The sequence below is a fragment of the Calypte anna genome, chromosome 4A (genome assembly GCF_003957555.1).
Source record: "Calypte anna isolate BGI_N300 chromosome 4A, bCalAnn1_v1.p, whole genome shotgun sequence".
Lineage (NCBI taxonomy): Eukaryota > Metazoa > Chordata > Aves > Apodiformes > Trochilidae > Calypte > Calypte anna.
The window spans coordinates 37,792,785-37,811,070 of NC_044248.1; the positions used below are offsets into that span (position 1 = coordinate 37,792,785).

Consider the following 18,286-nt stretch of genomic DNA (forward strand, 5'->3'; position numbering starts at 1 on the left):
CTGGGAGAGTCCAGTGGAGGGCAACAAAGATGGCTTGGGGGACTGAGATATCTCTCAGGAGCAAAGGTTGAGTGCTAGGACTGTTTAGCCTGGAGAGAAGACAGAGGAGACAGTATTAGTGTCTATAAATATCTAAAGAGCAAGTGTAAGGGGGATGGAGCCAGACTCCTCTCTGTAGAGCCCAGCAACAGGGGCAACAGACTCAAAATGAAACACAGGAAGTTCAACTTAAACATGAGGAAAAACAACTTCTCTGTGAGGGTTCACTGGAACAAGGCTTCTCAGAGAAGTTGTGAAGTCTTCTCTGAAGATGTTCAAAACCTGCATGGATGCAATAATGTGCAATGTGCTTTAAGCAATCCTGCTTTATGAAAGGGTTGGACCAGATGATCTCTAGGGGTCCCTTCCAGCCTGATGATTCTGTGATTATAGGCAAAGATGCATCTCTTCTCCCATATCACTAATTAATATCACATAATTACTCTGAAAGTATGGCTCTTTACCTGCCAAATCCCACTTACTTGGTGTTTGTGGTGTATGTAAAACGTAGCTCAAAGACATCCCTCAGCAAGCCCTTCCCACACAGCTGATGGACTGTAATTAAACCACACCAAGCCACAGTTTTCTGCATTAACTGTTCCCTGCCAGGAAGGAAAATGTAATTTAAGCATACAGCTTGCTTCAGGAGGTAAAAGCATGGACGATTGAAGGTGTTACTCCTGTAATATTCTGGTCTCTTCTCAATATTCAATTTGAATATTTCTTTTTCTTCCCATGCATCACTGTGGTTGAAGAAGCAGAAAGGGCTATGTCAGCCCTCAGGGCAGGGTAATCCAGTAGTTAGAGGCTGCATAGGAATTTGGAAGAACTGGTTTCAATTCTTTATCTGACAGTTGATTTCTCACATGTGTAAATGTTTATTGACTCTGGTTACCATCTGTAAAATAAGGCTAATGCTTCACAGCAGGCCTGAGGATAAAGCTATACAGGCTGTGATCTACTGAGAAGATTCAAGTTGGTTTCAGTCCTTAAAAGATGCCATGTTTAAAGTGGTTCCTCAAAAGGCATCTCAAGTTTCCCAGAACTAAAAGGTTTATTTGCTGTTTCATTGCTTTGGACTCGGGGGCAGGACATGTTTAATCTGTAGTACAGCCTGTGGCCTCCTTATATTCAGTGCTATTTTTACCTGAGAAGGAAGGAATACACCAGATTTGCCTAAATTACAGCTCCTTAATTAATAACCAGACTCTGAATGCATCTGCTTAGTCACTCAAAGGAGTCCAGTAGTAACATACACTTATTCCCTTTGTTTACCCTATTTACCAAAATTCTGGGGAATATTATAAATAAGTAGTATTTTATTAGTAAATAATACATTTTTCAATAAAAAGAAAAGCACCAATAAAAGTTAAAGAAGGCTTCATAAACTGGAATAAAGAAGAAAGTATACAAAAAACCCCCCATAAATCCATTTATAACATTAAGAGATTTAGTGGTGTGCTATCTACAGGGGGGAGACCAACACTGCTAATGTTTCAATCTGATGAAACCCACAGGCTTAATTCTGACCTGAGCACTGAGATGATGAGTGAATGGAAGACAGAGAGGACAACAGGTATGGAAGGAGGAGACAAAGTGCCTGATGCAAAAACAGGCTGATGGAGATGGTTGGCATAGCTGGAAGAAGAATCAGGGTTTTAAGAGGGGAAAAAAGAAGAGGTGACAAGTAAAAGTAAACTTGTCCATGGGGGTTTTGTAGTGAAATGAGGAAACCAGGTGCCACTAATTACCAGGCAGTGGGCATGAGCTTGTGTTAAGCCCACCTGTGCCTGATTAGGGTGGGCCCCAACTGCGCATGAGCAGGATTAGGGGTCAATAAAAGGTACCCTAATCAGGCACAGGTGGGTTTTGGGTTTGTTTTTTTTTTGGTTTGCAAAGCTGACTTGAATAGACTTGGGGTGGTGAAGATGGTCAGATCCTGACCCCCTCTCTGGCTGGCTCCTCTGTGCCCCAACACTTTGCACAAGGAAGTCCTTGGGCTAACAGGAGTTGTTGTGGTGGGCAGGATGGATGAAAGAGGATGTAATTCAGTACTGGGTATCTTTTCAAACCAGGGACAGGAAAAACAAAACAAACAACCCATAAACAAACAAAGAAAACACACAAAAAAACCCCAAACCAAAATGAAGACAACAAAAAAAACCACAACAAACCAAGACAAAAACCAAGCAACCAAACAAAAAAACCCAAGAAATAACTAAACCCATGAAAGCAACCACAAAACACTAGACAAGGAGAAAAGTCAAAGCACCTCTGTGATACCAGTTTGAGGCAGCTTGGGCTTCACCAGGACTGGAAGATCGCAGCTTCCTCTCTGGAGCTGTCAAAAGCTGACTGCAGCCCCTGCTTCTCAGAAACACTCAGAACACACCTCATTTATTTCACTGTTTGGCCAGAGAGCTATCTCGGAAGTGGAAATAAGCTGTGAGGCTACAGAGTATCTTCATATTACCCTCTTGTAAGAGAGGTTTACTTTACACTGCACTCTCAGCTATAGGTGGACTGTAAATATTTGCATTAGCTTTACCTCTGGAAGAAAAGCAAAAGTGAAAGTAACAGTGCACGTAGTTCAGTGCCTTAGCACAGGAAAAGCTAATGTTAAATTAACAGCTGCTTAATTGAGAATAATTTTACAAGGCATTCTTAATAACTTCAAAATTTATGGGCTGCTTTTGCCATTTAGGAGTTGCCTTTTTGTACTTCAGGACCACAGGTGATATTCTCTGTTTTGCAATGCTCCTTATCTGGCACGTAAGGCATTTCATTAGCATTTAAACAAGACTGAAGTGCCTGAGTAATTTTGAGATTGTATGTGCAAGTCTCACAGACTGCTGCATTTAATTAATTTCCAGGCTCCTTCCTTCTTTGTTCAGAGGGGAAAATGCAAGCTCTGTCTGAAATACGGTGGTGGTAGGAAGAACAGGCAGGCCACAGTTCTGGCTGCTCCTGAGGTTTCTTGTTCAACTTGCTATCTCTTACTTCCCTCTTCAGCTCTAATGAAAAGCTTTTTCTCAAAGGGCAGATTATTTGAAAAGTGACCATGAACGGAGAGATCTTGAACTAATGAGCTACTTCATACTTTCTGTTCCCTGTCTCTGCAGGCAAAAAACCTCATCACTCCGCAGGAAAGTGATGATGGACTTGAGGACAAGCCTGCCAGCTATGAGCTGGGAGTGGCACTGGCCTGGGTGCAATGGGTAGGTACAGGGCAGAGTGCATGCTGTAGTATCAAGGGTGAAATTTACTGCAGTGCCTGCCAGAAAATTCCCTTCAAGGTCTCCTTTAGTCCTGATGAATGTGCATAACATGGTCTTGAGATGCTGCGTGTCCAGGTAGCTTGGGTAAGCTACTCTTCCATCAAGAAAAAATGAAAGCTTATGAAGAGCTAAAGTGGAACAGGATGTTTCTCACTAACCTGGCTGGCTGCTATTCCAGGCTAGCTGCAGGCTGGGCACTCTGATGAGGTGAGACCACACTGCTGCTCCTCAAGCAGTCAGGACAGGGACATGCTGACTTTGGAGATGTCATGTGAATCATGTTGGGAAGTGGAGTCCTGGAGCTTTTTCTCCTCTAATAAATGAAACAGTATGGGAGTGATCTCAGGGCCTTGTGACACAATGAAAAATCCCTCTGTTGGGGAATTTTTACCTCCATGAATTAAAATCACATGAGAGGCTGTATAATCTGTATAATGGGGGTTTTCAGTTTTGCCTGATTCAAGAGACTTAATAAGAAAAGAGCACAATAAAGAAGGAAGATTTCTCGAAGAGTGGTTTGGATATATTAATAAGGGGGTATAGATGTTTTTATTACTGAGATGAGGTTTGAGATGCATTTGGCTTGGTCGTGGCAGCTGGCAAAACTCACAGCAAGAAAACGTTAAAATAAAGTGCATGCAACTGGTATGCACAGGACTGGGCCAGCCCCAGTTTCATGCATCTGTGGCTTGGGTGTCCTACCCCTCTCTACAACTCCCTGAAAGGAGGTTGGAGCCAGGGGGGGGTTGGTCTCTTTTCCCAGGCAGCTCTCAGCAAGACAAGAGGGCACGGTCTCAAGTTGTGCCAGGGGAGGTTTAGGTTGGATATTAGAAAGAATTTCTTTACGGAGAGGGTGATCAGACATTGGAATGGGCTGCCCAGGGAAGTAGTGGATTCTCCGTGTCTGGAGATATTTAAAAAGAGACTGGATGTGGCACTCAGTGCCATGGGCTGGGAACTGCAGCAGTAGTGGATCAAGGGCTGGACTTGATGATCTCTGAGGTCCCTTCCAACCCAGCCAATTCTATGATTCTATGATACATCAGCTCATACATGGGGTAGCTGTGTGGCCACAGGCAGAGCTGAGCCAAACCCAGCTCCAGGCCTGTGAAGGTGGCAACAGAGAGGGTGCAGCCTTCCTCCTAAATAGTGATTACTGGGGGACTAAGCAGGGCCATTCATGATAAGGACTGTCTGTTGTGTAGGCTTGTAGGAATTTAAATCCTTTTATTTGTGGTGCTAAAGGTACTGTCCCTTTCTTTCACAGCCGGTTTTATTTGTAAAGAATTCCAATACATGTGAAGAATGACAGGAACCCCAAGCCTCACCTAACTGCAGCTCCATACGAAACTGCAGTGCTATCTCTTCATCTTCGCCCTGGTCCTCTCTCCTGGGAGGCAGCAGCAGCTCCTGGCTCCGCAAAGCACTCCCAGCTCTGTCAGTCTGTCCTGCTTCACACTCGGCAAGCTTGTGGGTTGCCAAGCTGATAGCCTCCGTGTTAAATAATTACTCTGCTCGCAGGCAAGCATATTGTATAACCTAATCTCATCAAGCCTCACCTTAGAACCAGTTTGATTTCTTGCACCGGCTCCTACGGAGAGGCCGTGCCAGAAACCTCCCTCCTCTCCTTTACTGGCAGCCCCGTGCTGATTTCTGCTCGGAATTTATTCGTGACCGCTTTGCGGCCATTTGTTCTTCTGCCAGCATCGCCGTTTAGCCCGAACAGCTCTTCTGCCACACTGCTCTTCCTCGTTTTGATGTACTTCGGGGAGGGGCGGTGAGTGCATCCCTATCAATCCTCACGTTAAACCCGCGTTCAGCAACCCCAACTCCTTCCCTTCTCGTAAAAATCTCCTGCTCTGCTCCACGCTTCCCCTACAGCCGCAGGAGCAGCGTGCGTGGGGCTGTGCTGAAAAGATTGTGCGTGTGACACAGGGGGGGGGAACTTCCCGGGGGACACTTCGGGGACCGAGCCCTTCTGCTTCCCACCCCGGTTCCTCCGCGTCCGGAGGAGCAGAGGCACACGGAGAGCTGGCAGACGCTCGCCTTTGCTTTTCGCAGGTGCGCATTGATTATTCGTCAAGCAAAAGGGGGAAATGCGCGCATTTCTCTGTATTAAAAAAAAAAAAAAAAAAGGAATAAATCGGGAAGGGCGCTTTCAGTCCCGCCGCTGCCGGGCTGGGCCGGGTCGGGCAGGGCCGGGCCGGGCCGGGGGAGGAGCGGCTGCAGACGGAAGTGAAAACAAGACCGGGGGGCCGGGGCTGCTGCCTCACAGACCGCCGCGGGTGTCCTCGCCGCTCCGCGCCGCGCTACGGGGTGAGTGGCGGCCCGGCCCGGGGGCGAGGGGGGCAATCTAAAAACCCAACAACAAAATAATTACCAAAAAAACCACAAAAACAAAAACCACAAAACAGGAAAAGAAGGAGGAAGAGAGGGAAAGCAGAAAGTCACCAGGTTGGACTGGGTTTTTAAAGCTTCACGGTGCTGATTTTTTTTTTATTTTATTTTTTAATTATTTTTTTTTTCTTTAAGCGTGGCATGCGGCTTGTGGAGGGCTCGGGGGGAGCCGGGTCGGGGCTGTCGGGTGTGGCGGGGAGCCCGGAGGGCTGCGCCTCGTCCCACGGCTGTGGGGCACCTGTGGGGCTCCTTGCCCTGGGCCCAGCGTGCTGGGGTGCCCGTGGGCCAACTCGGGCAAAGGGTTCCGGGGGGCTTTGTGGAAGCCGTGAGGCTCCTGGGGCTGTGGGGGTGCCTTGCCCCCCCCCACCAGACCCAGAGCTCCGTGGGGTTGTCGGGTCCCCCAGCCTGCGGTAGCCGTGGGGCTCCTGGTCCCGAGCAGGTTAGAGGGTTCCGGAGGGGGATTTGGACAAAGGGATTCCGGGGCCGGTGCTGGTGCTGCCTTCCCTCCCCCTCCGGGCACAGCCAGCACTCCTAGGGGGCAGGAGAGCCCCACAAGACATCCCTGGGGCTCTGCGTCCTGGTGGCAGCGGGGAAGCGGAGTGTTTCTGCCCGAGTTTTGAAATTCCCCCTTCCAGCAGTAGGTCCACCGAGTGTGTTGGATCATCTAAATGATAGTTGCTCAATTTCACCCGGAGCCGGCTTGCTTGAGCAAGGTTCCCCGCATGACAAGGGATCGGTGGGTTGTAATACTTTCTCTTAGGTGTTGCTCTAGCGTGTTTTAAGAAATGTGTTAAACTTTGAAGAGATCTCCTTTGTCTGCTGTTCCTTCCTGATGCCTCTGTGTGCCTAGAGATGCAGGCACGGCAGAATCGAGGGGGTGAAAAAGGAAAGATGAGTGATGCTGGTAGAGCTGCATGGCATGCAGCCACTTCCCTCCTATTTGTAGATGCTACAAATGAAAAACTATCCTTTTCGAGTATAACAGTCTTTTCCTAGATCTGTTCCTGTAACCAGCTGTTGCACAGTGAAATTGGAGAAAAAAAAATGGCTACTCGAGCTCTTTAGTTTTTTAACTAGGTAAAGCCTTCTGCCTGTGTCCATGAACTCTCTATGTGCTAGTCACTAGATGTGTTTTTTCTGTAATCTTTAATTTATAGTGACCTGTCACTATGGTGAATTTCATTTAGGGACAATGATAATCTCTATATGGATAGAAATCTGTGACTAGTTAAAATCATCCTTTTAAATTTTTTTTATTTTTTTAATATATGGAATTCAGTGCACAGAGCAATGAAATGGGTTGTACTCGCTGTAGTGGTGACGGAGTCCTAGATCAAACTTGCTGGAGGCTTTTTTTTTTTTCCCTTCCCTCTTCTCTCCAGACAAATGAAAGCTCAGTGATGTTCTTTTTCCCCTTGGTATGTTGATGCTTGTTGAGACTTTTAAGGGTTTGGTGAGTCAGTACCTGGGGTCAGAGCTGCCCCTTTGCTGGAGGACAGCAGGCAGAGGTATGTCAGGAACTACCCAGGTACCCTGGCACCTCTATTGCTAGCTCCAAATTCTGCTTCCTAATATAAATCTTGTTCTGCCCAGTGCCAGCAGCCTCATTCTGGTTACCTGAGTGGTAGTTGCTGTGAGCAGAGTTTGCTGTTTGATTTGAAACCAGTTCTAAGTAGCAGATCTCTTCCAGTCTGGGAGGTGAACCCAGAAACATGGGTTACTGATAGTTTTCTCAGGGAGTGACATTAAATGTCCTCCCTTGCACTCATGGGAACTGTGGGACAGCCTTGCTCTGAAGGTCCACAAGGCTGGGTTGCACTTGTGAAAACCTACCATCTCCAAAAAAAAAAAAAAAAAAAAAAAAGCCACCCTCACATTCCTGCAGTGTTACGAGCAGGTAAAACCAGGCTTTGCAGAGCTCGGTGGGTTTTGCAGCCCTGCTTTCTTCTGCTTGACTGAATGTCCACCTTAAATGTCCCTATACAAATGTGGAATCTGGCTATGCCCCGGTGTAGTCTTACACCAGCCTGCCCTGGTGTGATCCTGCCTGGCTTTGACCCTATAAAAATAGATGGGATCCACTACCTAAGATGTCATCGTAACGTTACTTATCTGAGGTGAAACTGAAGCCCTTATCTTTGACGTTGAATGGCAATTCAGTGCCTGGCTTGCCTTTTAAAGGTAATTTGTTGCCCACGTTTGTGGGGCGGGGTGGGAAACGCTTGGGTTTCGCTGCCTCGGAGTTAACTTGTGGCTGTGGGTGTTCCACTTGGGTTCCCAGCTTTCATTAGAGGGTTGGTTTTAGTATCTGTGTTGTCTGTAGCATTGTTCTACCAGTATGAAGCTGTGCCATAAAAATGCAAAAGTCACAGGGATCTTCTTCTGATTTGTGATGATTCACTTCTGATTCTTCAGAGTTGTGATGTTTTGACATGGGGTTAAAAATGTCAAGGCTTAATGTGATTAGAAATAAGCTTTGAGCTGGTGACATAGCAGCATGTGATAATCATTTTGTTAGAAATTAATGTACAAGTAGTGCTAATTTCTTCCATACTTGGATTTAAGGGATGCTATCAATTCATTCTTGTCTTAACACTGATTTTCTTTTGAAGATGAACTTTAATTTTGGGTCTTTGGTTTTATTGGTTTTTTTCCCCCCACATAGTGTTTTATTACTGAGAAGTAGATGTCAAACATTTCAGTTCTTGAAGCCCTAGAGTCCATATTACCAGTTCCTTAGCTGTTTCTTTTCTGGATGAAAACAACATGTGAGGAATAATAGCACAAGTAATGATAGACCTGATGTGGGGTTTTTGGCCTTTTTTTCTTATACTATGAAGGGGAACACAGACAAAGAAGGCTTTCAAAATGATAGATAGTACCTTTTCTTTGCCCCATCTTTAAATCAGAACTCTAATCCTCTTCCACAGGCATCAGTTCTTTGGATTTGATCCTTGAATACTAAACATCATGAGCAACTACAGCGTGTCTTTGGTTGGCCCAGCTCCTTGGGGTTTCAGGCTTCAAGGGGGGAAGGATTTCAACATGCCTCTGTCTATCTCTCGGGTAAGTGCCTTTGTTTCTTTGCCTGCATATGGGTATCTGTTATCCTGTGGTCGACCCAAACCTTCAGATTTGAGTATGCATAACCATTAGTTGCAGTTGCTGGGGCTCAGCTTGCCCTGTGGCATAGAGAGCTGTTGGGGGGAGCAGGGTTGGAGTGAACCTAGGAAAATAAATCCTCTTTATTGTCTAAATAAAATCGTCTTGTGAAGGAGCTCTTCATTTGAAATGTTGCTTTATCTGCATTTATTTATGCAACAAACAGAAGGAATTACCTTTGATTCCCCCCTCCCTGCTCCTACCCAGAAAACAGAGATACAGAATTGCTGGCAGGAAACAAGCAATTTTCTGCACAAACCTGAGCCTGTGCAGTTCAAACAGTAGGCAGCTGGGGGAAAAAAAAAATCACTCTTGTTACCATTGTTTATTCAGCAGCTCTTGGCAGCTTGGAGATCTTATGGTGTCTGGTCTTGCATATCCCACTATTTACAATAAAAAGGCACTTAGATGACAGTACTTGTAAATAGTGGTTCCTCAATATCTGCCTGAGTGAACGTGCCAGTGCTAGTTTCTCCCCAGTGTTTTAAAGAGTATGTGCTCTGAACTGGTGTTCAAAGGAACTGAGGTCAAAACAAATGTGATCTTTGTACCCAGGCACTATCTAACTGGTTTCCTACTTTAAAACTACGTTTTCAGGAAAGGCTTGTCTTTCCAACCTGGGCTGAGTTTCAAAAGGTTTCCTCAGATGGCTGAAGCACTTCACATATAAAATATAGGGACAAACTTTGCAGTATTTAATTTATAGGATCATTGGAGTTCTGTGTGAAGAAACTGACTTCTAGTGGTTCTTTACCCTGGCACCTATAAATCTGGTTTCCAAGGTAGAAGCATTTTATGTGCAAATGACCCCTTCTGTAACAGCTCTCCTTCCCCTCCTGCATATTCATGTAGGTTACTGACAAAGATGAATTATTTTTTACACCTGTTGGGACTGCAGAATTGATACTGCCCTGGAAAACAGAGCAGATTTCTATTTGGGTTTATGCATCATGGCAGTATTTTTAGCTAATCTCAACTAGCTATTCAAGCTCTGCCAGTTCATTTAGATTTGGCTTATCCTATCCACCTTTGGAATATGGTGGTGAATTTTGAATACATTTTGGCTCCACAAAATTATATTTATCTAGCTAAAAGGGACTGGAGAGCTGTAGAAATGCCTATGTACAGATGAGTACAGCTGATACCTGTGTTAAAAAGGGCTTGAGAAGCAGTTTGTTCCCAAATTCCAGGGATTTTCAAGCTAAACTGTAATTCAGTAACCAGTAGCTGGTTACTCCTATGCTAAGGAGAAAGTTGAACTGGGAATGCAAGTAGTGCTCTTCTGATTTGACAGTAGAAGTGCTCTCATGGCAAGGATTTGCAGCAGTGTAGCTTCGTGCCTGGATAAGGTACTTGTGTGTGGTACCACTGAGCAATGATGTGCTGCAGGCAGTAAACCATAATAAACAACCAGTTTTAGGAAAAGGGTTTTTTTTGTTGGGGTTTTTTTTTTTTTTTTTTTGCTGGGGCCTCTGCTGTCTTAGTGATTTAGAGTGCAGTCCTGCTGTAAGTAGGCTTTCTGTCTAAAGGTTTCTAAAGAGGAAGCATGTTGAAATGAACCCAAACTTCTACTGTTTTATTGCAGGAGTCAAATATGCTGTTGCAATGAGTAGCCTAGGGCAACTGGCCTAAATATTTGTTATTTATTTCGTTAGGGATTTCCCTAATGAAAAAAATGTCAGTGGGAGCAGAATGTAATGAAAGTTGGGATACAGGGTGGTTTTAGGACTTTTAATTTGTGCACAGTAACCAATTCATTATTATACCTCAGGGCTGCTCCTTTGCTCAACTGTTGCTTTTTATTTGCAGCTAAGAGTATTCAAATATTAAACTGCCTGGTGCTTTTTTTTTTTTTTTTTTTTTCCTTTGTGTCAAAAACATGCTTAGTTCTGGTATGCCAATCCAGCTTTGGCCCCATAGCTGGAAGAATTCAACACCATGTTTCTGGTATGCTAGAACAGTGTGTACCATTCACACCCCCAGCCTTTCCTTTCTTGATGAAGCATAAATGTCTTCCTGTATATGAAGGTTGCTAATTACATTATTTTAGCACAACAGTAATGAGACAGCAGAATTATGTTCTTTGGCAAGGAGGACTTTTTTGGGTGGCTTTTTTTTGTGTGTTTTAATTTGTTTTCTAGAGGCTGAGGGTGAATCTGGCTGCACTGCTGAGAGCTAATTTCCTGCCTGAGTTTAAACTCCTTGGAATTCAATAAAATAAAGTGCTGTTTATGAAGCACAGAAAATATACTAGCTTCTAGAGCTATTTATCTGAAAAGCTAATATCTTTGTACTAATGATTTAAACAAATTAAGATCTCATGTAGTTCTTTAGAGAAAGTTTTTTAGTAAGTCAGCCGGCGTTGTACCGAGTGGCGTTGAGATGGGTGTATTCACTGTTGCCTCTGTAAGGTTTGCCCCTGTACTCAGCCCTGGTGAGGCCACACCTCGACTCCTGTGTCCAGTTCTGGGCCCCTCTGTTTAGGAAGGAGATTGAGGTGCTGGAGCAGGTCCAAAGGAGGGCAACTGGGCTGGTGAAGGGACTTAAGCAAATATCCTATGAGGAGAGGCTGAGGGAGCTGGGGGTGTTCAGCCCGGAGAAGAGGAGGCTCAGAGGAGACCTCATCACTCTCTACAACTCCCTGAAAGGAGGTTGGAGCCAGGGGGGGTTTGGGCTCTTTTCCCAGGCAACTCTCAGCAAGACAAGAGGGCACGGTCTCAAGTTGTGCCAGGGGAGGTTTAGGTTGGATATTAGAAAGAATTTCTTTATGAAGAGAGTGATCAGACATTGGAATGGGCTGCCCTGGGAAGTAGTGGATTCTCCGTGTCTGGAGATATTTAAAAAGAGACTGGATGTGGCACTCAGTGCCATGGGCTGGGAACTGCAGCGGTAGTGGATCAAGGGTTGGACTTGATGATCTCAGAGGTCCCTTCCAACCCAGCAATTCTATGATTCTATGATAAGGTAAAACAAGCCTATTTAGTGTTTTTCAGTTGAAATTCTTAATGTCAGCTTAGGTGTAACAGGTTAATATTAATGTAGGGGTAGCAACAAGACTTGGTTTTTCATAAGCCAGTATGTTGTAGACTAGTGGCAGCATCATAGCCCCATGGTAATGGTTATTGAAGTGACTGATATGTGTATGTCAGTCACTTAATACAGCTCTCTTACTGCTTTAAAGTTGCTACACACACAGCTGCACACCTTTTGTGGTAGCTGTACTACAGGGCTTCGAGGTCATTTACTCTTTGGTGGTCCTTGTATAATGAGAGATTGCAAAATGTGACCAGTTAGCTTGCAGTGAAGGTAGAAATCAGATTACTCTGATCTGCCGTTCTGACTTTGTACATGAATTAAAGAAGCAGCTGTTCTCCTTATTCCCTCAAGATGTGTGTTGTGATGCAAAACTGAAGACATGGAAAGCAAGACAAGGAAAGAACAAATTACTGAGACATGAGTTTAGTTCTGGTAGTTGTAAAGTAGCTACTGTAGAAAATGACTCAAACTCAGACTTTTTCCCTATAGAGGAAAAAGCTTAATGTGTATCTGTAGTATTTGTAGTCATGTGAACTGACATTTGCCATGATGTGATTGTCTTGATTGCTTCTGAATGAACAGAAGATACTGAAAAGGCAGCTACTTAATAGGCATCTTCATCTCTACCTGGCAGATTTGGGAAGCATCAGACTAACTTTGTGGGCTACACCACAAGAATTACATGACGAGTCCTCCTTGTTTCTGAATTATTTTGAAGCAAAATTATTTCCAAGGATCTTCTGCTAAAGAAAAAAAATAAATAATTGGACAAAAATGATTGCAGCTAAAATATTTTCATTTTGATCACTGTTGATGGACATCAGCCATTGCTGATGTCCTTGTTGATCTGTGATGCTGGATAAACCCTGCTGATGCAGAGATAGATCCGATTTGAGAATAATATTGGTCTATGCCCAATAGAAATTTGTCTTATAGGTTTGTTTGTCAAAGAGTTTTTCTTCCTCTGAACTAGAATAAAGGAATGTTGCTTTAGAGATAAAGTAATTCAAACACACTGTGAGGTAGGCTTCCTGGAGTGGGAATGCTAAATATTATATTTATACAATTTTGCCTTGACATCTACATGTTTGCATGCAACACAGTAGCTCCAAACAGCACACACTTTAGAGCTGGAATTAACATTGTATTTGCTTTACTTTTTTGGAGAGTTGCTTAGGTCCTAATGCTTTATTAACTAAACCAGAAATAAACTCACTACGTGCAGCTGAAGCATTAAAATTGTCAAAGCTGTTCCCTGCAGTTAGAAAAAAGAAATAGTATTTGGGATTGATGATGGATTCATTGTGCTGTGTGACCTGTGAGAGGTTTAGTTATCTGTTCTAAATGTAGGCTTGAAATGTTTGGAGCCTATCAGAGTTTCTGAGGTGCAGTCTCTAAACAGTGCTTGTCTCTGGTTTATGACAGCATTTGCCACTAGAAGTAAAGAAATGCTAAAATGAAACTATATTTTGAACAGTAATGTAGTTGATGTGCAATATATACCCTTCAACTTAATGGAAATATAGACAACATTTCTTGTATTTAAGTTACTTCTTTTGTTCAGTCCTGGCAGTGACTCTAGCCACCTTCCTGCAGGAGGTGTTTCGTTTTTTGTCTTTCTTTTCCTGTAAGAATTAAATGGACTAAGGGCTTGGCTTCTTGGAATGCTTGACCTGCCTATGTTTTTCTACTGCAACTTCTTTCAGTGTGTTTCCCTCTCTGCCCCCAACAGGTTTCTTCAGCTTCACTTGTTGCTTTGCCACAAGGAAACAAATAAAAAAACCCCAAACCCTTAGAAATAGCCTCTTATTTTTGCAGTTTTTAATTTTTCATTATTTCATGTTTCAAGTATGTTTTCCTGTGCTGTTGTTGCTGCAAGCTTGCAGTTGATGGAAGACTTTTTATACCAGGGGGGTTGTCATCTGCTCATCCACTTCCATTCCTCCTCGGGTACATACATGTTGCCCACACGGATGCAGCATCTGTTACTAGTGTGGTAAAGTGTTTGCTTATTCAGGGGTTTGGCTTTTGGCTTTCTTAATATTTGGAAGCAAGCTATTTTAAGGTCATTAACATCTGTGAAAATAATGTTAATGAGAAGTGAATAAAGGAAAAATATGTCTTGAATGGATCTCGAGCATGTCAGCTTTGATTGACTCGAGTTGGCTGAGCCTCTTGCCCTTGAGTTTGTCTGTATGATTTTATTAAGCCATAGGTGTCACTTTAAGTAAAATCAATCTTTGTGTAAATACAAAATAAGTTATTGCAGGGGGGCTGGGGAAATGATATTTCAAGCAGGAACATGAAATAGAAGAGAACCACTACAGCAACTGCTGGCCTGGCCAGTGATAATTGTGTTGGTAACTTTATGCTTCATCCTGGAAGCTACAGAAAGCTACTAAGCCCTAACTGGCAGCTGCTGGCAAAGCTGTGCTGGTTTGATTTGCTACTAAGTTGTGAAGGTTTGCACAAAAAGCAGCTAAAGATGAATTCCACTACTGCAGCTTCCTGGCATAGGGTCAGGGGTACCTGCAGAAGCCACCTGCTGATCCCACTCCTAGGGCAAGAAATGCTGTATTTTACAGGAGCTATGAGTGCTTAAGAAATCAGTAGGATTAGCCAAGACATAAAGCAAGAAGTGTTATTCTGTTGTGTTTAATTCTGTTTACACGTTGTGGTTTACTGAAAAAAATACTGTGAGTGACAAATGAGCTGCCAGTGCCAAAGTCTGTGTCTTTTCCACACTGAGTCCTGAAGGAGCAGAGCTCACTATTTGGGAATAGTGGAATGTGAACAGTTGTAAAGCTCCCAGCTGCACAAATGGATGAATATATGGATGGATATGAATATAATGGATTTAATATGGATGAATTTTTAAAAAGTCCTAAGAGCCCTGGTTAGTGCTTCAGAGTTTGCATACTTGCTTGCAAGCAACATTCTCCTATAGAGCACTCCACAGTATTAACTTGAAGATGGAAAAAGAGATCAGTAGGTACAGCTGGGATTTTCTGATTGATTGCTTCTTTTCCCACCCCTTTTTAACCTCTTTGGGCTGGAAATTGGCAGCCCAATTATTTGGGTTTTTTTGTCTATTCTACTATGCAATTTAAAGCAAGAAAGAGCATCACTGGAGAGGGATTGGGAGGAAGGGAGGAGGGTGTGTTGGAGAAGAGGCAGTAGAAAAGTGTCTGCATCTCATCTGTTCATGACCTTATTTGTCAGACAGCTTCCTCAGACTGAGTAGGAAGCTTACTTATTTTAAAATATTTCCTCTACTGATGTAATTCCCCCAAAAGTGAAGAAGGAAAAAGAGAATAATGAGATTGTAGCTGAGGGATATCTCATGTGATGTGTGAACATACTCCTTCTACACTGAAAAATGCTGGTAAGTCTTTTTCCCCTTATAAGTGACAGTTTAGTTACTGTATGAAGAGTACAAGATAAATATTTTATGCTGGAAAAAACTAAAGTATTTGTTTGCAGTGTCTGCTTCTCAAAGACAGATGTAGTGAAAAAACAAACTCTGATTAGATATTCAGAGCAGATGCAAAACAGGCAGTCCTTCCAGAGACCAAAAAGTAGGTCCCTTTATTGAATAGTAACAGCATAAATATTAGGCATGTTTTCTTTGCAAGTATCTGGCCCTGGAGGCCTGACAACTTCTGTCGACTTCCCCCACCACTTGGAGATGCTATTTTTAGGGTAACTGTTTTTCTCATTATTCATTGGCCGATGGCTATCAAAAGGCATTGTGAGAAGAGATGTGGTGTTGAAAAGTTTGTTTGTTTGGCTTGGGCATGGAGCCAGGAGATAACATTGTTGGGTTTTCTTTTTCATTTGTTTTGACTTTTTAAGAATAGATTTCATATGTTATAAATATAAGGGAAAGTGTGAGAGAAAGCTGTCTCTCCTTTGCCTAAAAATATGGGAAAGGTAATATTTCTCCTGCCAGTGGTCAGAAAGAAAAATGATGGAGGCTGAGGTTTGCTTGAAAAAAATATGAGAAGTGGAAGTATGCTTGCTTCCAGAGATGGCTGTTATAAGAACAGAGATGGAAAGAAAGGAGGCTGCTGCTAAGGCTGGCATTGCACAAGTCTTTGAATGGCTCATTTTCAGGGCAGCAAAAGTAGGGATAATATGGTAAAAGTATGTTTAAGTTACCTTACTACAAGAGGTCCTCAAGCTGAACTTGCAGAGATACTATCTTCCCTTAGAAGAGTTGGCATGGGTGGAATAAAAAGGCTATGAAGTTTGGGCACAGGGTCCTTTTTTATTCAAGTACCTTCAATTACCATGTGGAGTTAAAGCCTTGCTTGTGTTAAGGAATTTATACTTTCCTGCTGCTCTGATGTGTGATGCTGAAGGCAGAGCTGAGAGGTAAGGGGTTGAGTGTCACTAACTCTGCTAGCCTGGTTTAAATCCAGAAAAGCTGCTTTTTTAAGTACATTAGTACTGGGAGATAAAGTTTGTAATTATGTTTTTCCAGGAACTGTTCTTGAGAGTTTTCTTCAGCAGCATAGTGATGCTGGTAATCCTGTGCTGTGGCAGTTCTGTCTCCTTAAGAGGAGGAAAAAAAGAAGGCATTAGGAGCTTGTGCTGTAAGAGTATCCTCTCTAATGTCTTGCTTAAAGCTAGATACATATGGAAATGATGTCCTGGGAAGAGGAGGAAAACACAGCAGGGGAAGAGAGATAAAGCTGTTAGGTTTGGTACAGCTGTGAGGATGGGGCAGGTGTTACCCTGACACTGACTGCTACTCAAGCACCAGCCAGCTGCATATGCCCATGGCCACTAAATATTTCTATGGAACAGACCTAAGGCTTCCATTTGGGGAATGAAAGCCATCCTTATGGTGTGGGGGGTTTTTTTAACTTTAATATAGGCCAGAAAATTTCAAGTAGATAGTCGATAATATTTTTTTCATTATGGATGATGCTGCTGATTATTATGATTTGTATCTCATTTTGAGTTATTGCATTATAAACTTCAGCTGAAACAGTTAAGCTTTATAAAAATAAAAGCAAGGAAATGGCATCTTATAGTTGAAGGTATTTGCAATTGCTGTCAGCTGTGCCTGTAGCAAAGCCCTGAAGTATAATGTAATGCCCTGTGTGAAGCCCCATAGGCTTAAAAGTGGATCTTGCCAGGTCTTTAGTAGTCCTGTTGGAAAGGTCAAATGGTTTGCCTGTCAACTGGATATGAAAGAAGTTAGGCTTACTCTGGTCTATACTAAGGGATGACTTAATGTGATATCTAGTTCTTTGCCTAACAAGTGATGGAACAATGTGAAGTACTTACCCTGGGAAGGCAGTGGAAACATTTATTTTGTGTCAGTTATTTCATAGGTCGTCTGGAGGCTTGAATAGTGATTTAGGTGCTAATCCTGGATTAATGTGGGTATGAAGAAGAAAAGTAAAAGCAGACAACAAAACAGTGCAAGATATACAAGTCAGAGAGCTTGTGCAAGTTGGGTTTGCCTTGCTTTTCTTATATGGATGGGGAAATGGAAGGCTTGTAAAGCTTTAAACATCAAATACATCTTGGTGGAGTAAATTCTCTTGTTTCCTGTTGGTTTTCTGCAGCTTGTTGTCAAATTGCAATGTTCCTATTCCACACTGAGTATTCTCTGCCTTGTTTATAATGTGGCTTGTTAGCAATTATTCGGGAGGGAGAAGGCATCCTCCAAAATATGTATTCTGACAGGTAACTGTGCTAGCTCTTTGTGAGAGACTGGCTGTCTGGATTCATGGCTTAATCATGTGTAGATAGTGATCAGGGGACACAATCAGCCCCCCAGAGGAAGCAGTAGTAAAGCTGTAGTTGTTGGGGAACAGGCAGCATTGCATTCTCTCTGGTAACTTCAGTTCCTGTTGTCTTTAAATCATTTCCTCATGCACAGACGTATGAGTGGGAAATAATCCCAAAGCCCTGGCAGTTCAAAGAAGCTTGTGCAATGCCTATACGTTTTTTTTGTTTTTTTTTTTAATGTGAACTGGCCCCCACCTCTCTGTCAGTGGTAATCCCTTGGAGAAGAAAACCTGTGCTTGTGTCTCCATGCTGGAGCTAAAAGCCACCTCCATGGATTAAAGTCTTCCTTCACTGGTGTCCTAAGCAGGGATAGTAGGTGGGACCTGGCACAATGCTGGGGGCAGATACCTGCCTGCACATAAAAGTGCCAAAGCCAGACTTGTTAGTGCATGTCTGTCCATACATTAAGCTGTGAATACTGCCACTGAATGCTTATTAAATTACAGCTTTTGTCAGCTATGGGTGCAGTCTCTACTCTCTCTGCTTTCCAGCTGTCATATTTTGGCAACTGTCTATAAGCAAAAGTCATTGCAGCAAAGGCTTCTGTGAATCTCCTTTGAGACCAT

At 43.2% G+C, this 18,286-nt stretch overlaps 1 protein-coding gene across 1 annotated transcript in view; it reads left to right on the plus strand.

Annotated features, from left to right (window-relative positions):
- Positions 1-5,546: 5,546 nt before the first annotated feature.
- PDLIM5 (PDZ and LIM domain 5) overlaps positions 5,547-18,286 on the plus strand; it is a 123,263-nt gene continuing 110,523 nt past the window's right edge. Inside the window, exons 1-2 of the mRNA XM_030449502.1 lie at positions 5,547-5,633; positions 8,645-8,780. Of these exons, the coding sequence (XP_030305362.1) occupies positions 8,685-8,780 (96 nt within the window). The 5' untranslated portion in view covers positions 5,547-5,633; positions 8,645-8,684. The remainder of the gene's footprint in view (positions 5,634-8,644; positions 8,781-18,286) is intronic.